This window comes from Epinephelus lanceolatus, chromosome 23, assembly GCF_041903045.1.
Source record: "Epinephelus lanceolatus isolate andai-2023 chromosome 23, ASM4190304v1, whole genome shotgun sequence".
In the NCBI taxonomy this organism is placed as follows: Eukaryota; Metazoa; Chordata; class Actinopteri; order Perciformes; family Serranidae; genus Epinephelus; species Epinephelus lanceolatus.
The window spans coordinates 30157637-30165000 of NC_135756.1; the positions used below are offsets into that span (position 1 = coordinate 30157637).

At 39.9% G+C, this 7364-nt stretch overlaps 1 protein-coding gene across 1 annotated transcript; it reads right to left on the reverse strand.

Annotated features, from left to right (window-relative positions):
• Nucleotides 1-2270: 2270 nt before the first annotated feature.
• Nucleotides 2271-5926, reverse strand: LOC144461825 (uncharacterized). Its single transcript, XM_078165503.1, has 4 exons — nt 5811-5926; nt 3083-3238; nt 2780-2991; nt 2271-2623 (listed from the first exon to the last, which is right to left on the reverse strand). The coding sequence occupies exons 1-4, from the start codon at nt 5924-5926 to the stop codon at nt 2271-2273; spliced, it is 837 nt and encodes a 278-aa protein (XP_078021629.1).
• Nucleotides 5927-7364: the final 1438 nt, after the last annotated feature.

Below are 7364 nucleotides of genomic sequence, written 5' to 3' on the forward strand. Positions count from 1 at the left end.
GGGTTAATTTGAGTCCATGTGAAGGTAAAATGTTCTCTTGCTTTCTTCACCATTTCTCTCACAATTCTGAAGTGTTCACTGTGTACTCGAGGTATTTTTTTTGGTTGGCCTGGTGTCATATTCCTAATAAAATTAAAGGGACTGCAGGTGTTATGCTGGGATATAACAGCTGTACACATAAAAAGAGTGGAAAACATAAAATGCAAATGGAAGATGTTTTGATGGAGGTTGATGTTAAACTTAACAGCAATCCCAAATAATGATTTGATTAAGAGTGACATGAGAGGATGTCTTACACATGGAAGTATTAATTTGTCTTTCCTTTGTTATATTTATTCCAGGATGTCTCCCATTCATCTATCCATGAACGATGAAGAAAGTGTTTTGGACATTCATCAGTTTAGTTCGTGGAACAATATCTGACCCATAATTGTTTGCTGTTGCAACCCCCCAGAATTTACGTTACTTTATTAGTTTGCAATGGGGGAAATTCAGTTGTAATAATATATAATTTATATTGTAAATGATTATATGAATTATTAAATAACTTATATTAGTATATTTATGTAATTTATCAATTATATTATATAAATTATATTATTATATAATTTATATTATAAATTATTATATTATATAGTACTATATAATTCAATTTCAATCAAATAATGTGTTCAACTTTGTCTCCTTTTTGTGTTACTGCTTCAAAAAAAGATAATTGAATTTCAGAGTAATTGTTTTAATTATTACCTCAGAATTTGACTGTGGGGCTGTAGGACAGTAGTTTGAATGGTTCGCAGAAATATTAACATCACTATGGGTGCATCTGTAAGAATGTGAGACCACCACTGTTTTGTCCATTCAAGACATTTATTGCCACAGTACAAACAGCAGTAGTGAGCCTTGACTGAGGTTATGTTTTATATCAGAGTGAGAAACAAATAGATTAGTAATACATCATAATTATTTCAATGTAAATAAGTACAAGGAATTAAATATTAGTATTCTATTTGGACTCACAAGGTAGGAGAGGGGGTAGGCCTGACACAAACTAAAATAGCAAAGTGCTGCATTTCAAATATGGCATAAGCAAGAATTGTGTAACAAAATGGGACGTAATTATTCGCGTTCGTTTGTGCAAAAGAATTGCAGCAAATTATCACAGTACAGCACACAGTTGTTAAGTATATAGCCACATTCAAACAGGAATCCACCAAAAATATAGGGAAATGGTAGCTCAAGCAGTAAGATTATGTAATTACAGCCATATATACATCAGTGAAGAATAATACGGGAAAATACGCGTGAGCTAGAAATGTACAATATAGTATTTGGGTAGTTATTGTTTTAATTAGGGCTGCCACGATTAGTTGACTAATCGATGACTAATCAACTATTAAAATAATCGGTGACTGTTTTAGTAGTCGACTAATCGGTTTGAGTCATTTTTCATAGAAAAGTGCTATAAGTACCCCCAAATCCTATTATTGCAGCTTCTTACATTCAAATATTGGCAGCTTTACACACTCTCCCGTGACGGTGAACTAAAACCCTTTGGCGTGAGTATGAAACAAGACATTAGATGACGTAATTTTGGGGTTTGGGCAAGACAGACCGACATTTTTCAACATTTTAACACATTTTTCGATGAAATGATTAGTCAACTAATCGAAGAAATAATCGACAGATTAGTCGACAATGAAAATAATCGTTAGTGGCAGCCCTAGTTTTAATGTTCATTAAACCTCTGCCTTGCAAGTTGTACTGCCTCCAAAAGAATGTCCACCCCAAAACACACGCTGTTGTTAAGGGGGTCAATTCTTCCATGGAGGTGTTGGTAAACAAGGTTCTTTAGAGCATCGGGTGTCTCGGGAACGTTGACGGCCCCTTCTTGGTCTACTGGTGTTGGTCCCTCCCAGTCAATTCCATAGTCTTCCCCCTATGTGAAAGCAAAATGTGGTCACAAAGATGTTTGGAAAGCTATCTCAGTGAAAAGTGCACTTAGAGAATGCAGACCTCCACCAAAGCAAAATGCCCTAAAAACAATTTGTGGACAATGTTTATGCATTGGTCCATACTACACCCCTCCACCAAGTTTCCTGAAAAACTTGACAGACTGAACGACAAACAAACAAACTGCAACCGAAACATAACCTCCTTGCTGGAAGTAAGTGAGCAAGTTGTGCAGTAAATTCATAATTGATGCATCGCAACACATGCATACAGTATATGATGGAGTTGATGGCAATATATACACTTTAAAATGTGTTACTTCAAGTGAAGATAATTCCAAGACAGACCTGCTCATTGATGGGGTCAGAAATGGGATTCTCGGCCATTAATTGCCCCGCAATCCACAGTTGCTGAGGTGACCTTCCTTGCTCCGTGGAAAGGGAATGGCGGTCCCATGTTTGCTTGAAAAGCTGCAAATGTCTGTTTATTCGGGGAATCATCACATAATGCAGACAAATCAGGTCAAGCTCATTGTCAGATTGTAAAGCACCTGTGGCAAACAGATGCTGAAATGCTGTATGGTAGTTCACTGTCACAGAACACCAAACATCTCTCCACAGCCTCTCGATTCTTTGATTGTGAACGCTGCGTCCCGTTATGAAACTTCTTCTTTCTGAGATAGAAAAAAGAGAAATTACATTAGAAGTGCACAAAGCATTACTTATAAATAAGACAAAGATCAGCACAAGTGTATAAATGTCTCCTGGAAAAATGTTTTTCAATGACTACATTACTCAATTCTAAAAGAGCAAAAGCAGTATTAATATACCTGGTCCTCGTTGGGGATGCTCGAGTATGAAGCGAGCCACATCTACATTCTCCCCTCCTTTATCGCTGCGGACCCTCGTTGGAATTCCAAACTGATGGACAGCTCCAAGAAAAGCCGTGAGAACAGTGGAGGCTCTATTATTATCACTTGCAGTGAGGTACATAATTTTTCTGCTGTAGCCATCGATTCCTCCATGGATCACAATTCTCCAGCTAGAACAGAAAAAAATCAGTTATACTTCCTTATTATTTAGAAGGAAATACTCATCTCTTATAACATTTTTTTTTTTTATGAAAGACTGACCGAATCAACTTATGATTTCCGTCAATGTGCCACAGAGCCATAGGTGCTGGTACTGAGTATACTCTTCTCGGAATGATGTTAATTCCAAGCCCACGACAAATTGTGCCGACAGGATCAACAAGTCTCAAAGTTTCCATCACTCGAGATCTTTGAACCCTTGAGAGGAAAAGAAAAGTTAACTCATACACAGTCATAAACTCATACACAAACATAACTTATTTATTTGTGTTGTATAAATGCTCACCTTATTCCAACACTGTTGAGATGTCCACTGACACTTTTTATTCCAGAATCAGGAAACTGCTGGATGAAATCAGTGATCACTCTTCTGAGATCCTCGTCCGAAATGTCACTATAATGCATTCTGACGGACAAACCATTCTCCGTCATTCTTCTCCTGATTGTTCTGTAACTGACGCCAAATAAGCGTGCAATTTCCCTGACGGTAAAGTTGAACTCTAGAAGGTACTGAAGTTGTTCACCGGATATGTCCCAAGAGGGGCGTCCTCTCTTCCCAGTCCTCAGGATGGCAGGCTTGAATCCATGTGTTGGCTGATTTTTGGCTTCTAACAAGCGCAACACTTCCTGCATGCTTTGCAAAACAGCCTCCAAGTCTGTAAAAATTCCGTTGTGCACACATCTCAGAAGAATGGCATAGAATTCCTCATAGTGACGGTGGAGGAATTCCAAATCCATTTGTGAAGGGTTTGCTTCAAATTGCTCATATAGTTGCTGGCATTGGTTGTAGATGTACTCCAACAACTCATGGCTCCGCTGGTTATCCTCAGGACTATGCAAAGATTAAATAACATGATTAAATTTTATTACAGTTTATCTGAGTTCTACAAACAATTATAAATTATTTATTACAGTATTATTATACACATTTTTTAAAATAATACATATATATAAAAAACATAATTATATTTCTCTTATATATCACTATTATTATTCATTCCATTCTAATTTCTCAAGACAGATTCTGCAGTTTACATTGTAGAATCTGTCGGCAGCCCTGTGTGAAAGACGACTAGAGAAGGGGGTAAGGCAGGGCTTTGAGTTTGAACGATGCTGCGCGTTAGCCAATCACAATGGAGGGGGCGTGGCAGAGACGTGCAGGTGTCCCCAGGAAATGTGTACCAACAGAAACAGCAAGCTCCGCGTCCATAGCAACCGCTCCAGTAATGCCGTCTTGTCAACGTGATTTTTTTTTTTCCAGTGGATGTCTGAGTTACAACATGATTGAGCTAACTGGAGTAGTTTCATGTCGTATCCGACAACGGGAGGCTTTTAACAGATGACGTCCTGATGTTAGCTTTGCTGCTGCTGTTAGCTGTCCCTGTCAGCTGCAGCCACTGATGCTTTCTAGACATCGTGATTTCCCAAAACTGAATAAATACCACACATAGCAACACAAAACTGCTTTGCTAGCTCACTCATGTTGTAACTAAGTCATGGACCGTTTATTGAGTTATTACCTTATTTTTATACAGTCTATGGTTATTACAGACACCGCTAACGGCTAACGTTAACAGCTAACGGTTAGCCCAGCTAATCTACGATAAACATGTTAATTACAAAACGTGCACACAGAAATAGTAACGTTTGTTCAATCATTGTGTTTATAGACTTTACAAACATCAGATTAGTCTACATGGTGATGCAGTGACGTGAAAAATGTGATAAATAGCTAAACTGGGGTCCGTTTCACAAAAGTAGGATTCAGACATCCAGGATAAGTAAGTAAGCCTGGCTCAACCAATCCAAAACAACAGAGTTCAGGCTTAATTGGTTCCACAAACGCCAAGCCAGGATAAGTAGACACGGATTCATCAAGCCAGGTGAAACTAATCCTGGATAAGTTGCAGCACATGGCTCCTTAAATAGACCCTGTAATTGATCACAGATTCACTGATTCACTATGGCATCATGTGCAGCATACTTCTCCCCATCGGAGCAGGACATAATTATGGAGGCCTACGAAGAGGTAAAAGAACAAATTAAAAAGAAAGGAAACACTGCCACCGCCATCAAACAAAGAGAGAAAGCATGGCAAAGTATTGCAGACCGCCTGAATGCGTATGTATTGCACAAACACACACTCACTACCCTGCTGAATCCATCACAATTACAATCCAAATAGTTAATTAACATTCCCAAAAACGTAGTTATACTCTGATTATGAAACTGCGAGTGAAATGGACTGTAGATGTGAAATTATGTAAATGCAACTACATATTTGCTCCTCAGTTATTTCATTCACTATCTATGTGTGTGTGTGTGTTATTTATTTTGTCTTAATTAATTTATTATTCTTAGATTAAACATGACTGGGCCCAAACGAACTTGGCAACAAGTCAAGATCAAATATAAGAACATCCTGCAGAATGGTAAGTGACCTGACAAATACTATGCACGTGCGTACATTGTACCCAGAGGGTGCCTACTCACATATTGTCTGTACTTATAGCTGTTAAAAAAAAACCCCACAAGCAAGGCACGGGTGGTGGGTCACCACCAGCTGACCTCACCCCTGCAGAGGACAGAGCCCTGGAACTTAACAGAGGCAGGCCTGTGTTAGAGGGGATCCCTGGGGGGACAGACTCAAATATAAATCCCTCCCAGGAAGATGCCTCCCTCTTCATTAAAGGTACATTCTTCCATCTTTACATGGGACATAACCAACCATTCATATTGAATCCATTTGGACTATCTGACTCTGTTTTACCTTGCAGTATCTGGAAACACCATCTCACTGTTGGAGCCTCCAACAGTGGCGTCACCAGTACCAGAGGATGATGATCCAGTGAGTCCTCCATCAAAGTCATACTGTAAGCCTGGCATGTCTCATCTGCTTGCTTTAATATGAATCCCTTTTAAATGTGATAGGGTGAAGGCACCAGTGGAGCAGCAGGAGCAGCAGATGAAGTCGATGAGGAGACTGTGTCTCTTGATTCAAGAAGGTTTGAGGTATCATGTCAAATGAAAGTACTCATTCAGTCTACAATGGTGAGAAGTCATCATCATCTGGAGCCCACACAAAATGTCATTTCTGTAACAGGACCCAGATGCTCTACAGGATGAAAGCCAGCCTTGCAACATAGTGAGTATTTATGGAAGTACATTCCCATCATGCAAAATTCCTGCTGTGCTGATTATTATGTGTTTACAGAACTCACAAGCTATCAGACAGCTGTATGCCACACATCTGAAACGGCAAATACAACTGGCCGATCTGGACATTGAATACAAAAGAAGACAGATGGCAGACCTCTCCGTGGAGTCCGAAATTAAAAGGAGGAAACTGAGGAAACTGAACCTTGAAATAAAAAAACTTGAGCGGGAGGTGAGTTTCACCTTTCATGTACACTGTATGCTGACTGTAACACAGACAATCTATTAATTATTATTCTCCTTTCCTCACCCAGCTTCAAGAAGAAGAATCTTAAATAAAAGATCAAAAGACCTTCTGTGGTGTTTGCTTGTTTAATTTGTGCACAGTTAGGTGGGATTGCAGATTGTATTCCACAGTCTGACATAATGCCTAGTGTCATCTCTATGGTAGCCCCAAGTGCTTTGATTGGTTAGAAGTCACACACCAAAGACTGGCTGTATTAAGACAAAAAGAAATGCACATAATGTACCTGAAATGCTATTTCCCAGATATCAAAACACTTTATGGCAGAAGTTGAGCAGTGTGAAGGTCAAACAGGGAGCATTTTAATCAATTATCTATTCTTTAAGGCAATAGGTATCCTGATAATTAGATAACCATTTGTAGCTTGTGAGAGTGCAAAGGTGTTCCTCATTAAATCTAGCGATCCAACAGCCTATATGAAGGCCCAAAATGGTGTGTTCCTTCCTGCTCAAACAATGGCGTGTCCATTCCTGCAAGAGGTTGTGGATGGAGAAGCTCTTGTGCTCAGGAGAGCCTTCAGGCGGGAGAGGGTCTTCAGGGACAGGGCGAACCCATTGGCCTTCCCTGATGACCACCTACACGAAAGATATAGGTTTTCTGCAGATGGCATCCGATATCTGTGCAGACTGCTGGGTCCCAGGATCCAACACCACACAGCACGGAGCCATGCGCTGAGTGTTGAGCAAATGGTGTGTGTGGCCTTGCGCTTCTTTGCAAGTGGGGGCTTCCTGTACTCAGTGGGGGATGCTGAAAACCTGGCCAAGGCCACAATTTGCCGTGTGGTGCGTAGTGTCTGTCTAGCCCTCAAATCACTATCAGGTGTCTTCATCTCCTTCCCTGGACACAGAAGACTCAGTGACATCA

Bases quoted from the DNA above. Each gene is read 5' to 3' on its own strand.
- LOC144461825 (XM_078165503.1), bottom strand. From the start codon at position 5,926: ATGCCAGGCTTACAGTATGACTTTGATGGAGGACTCACTGGATCATCA. The intron at 2,992-3,082 runs GTCAGTCTTTCA...TTTCTGTTCTAG, and splicing joins GGAAATCATAAGTTGATTCG to CTGGAGAATTGTGATCCATG. The intron at 2,624-2,779 runs GTATATTAATAC...TTTCTATCTCAG, and splicing joins GCATCCCCAACGAGGACCAG to AAAGAAGAAGTTTCATAACG.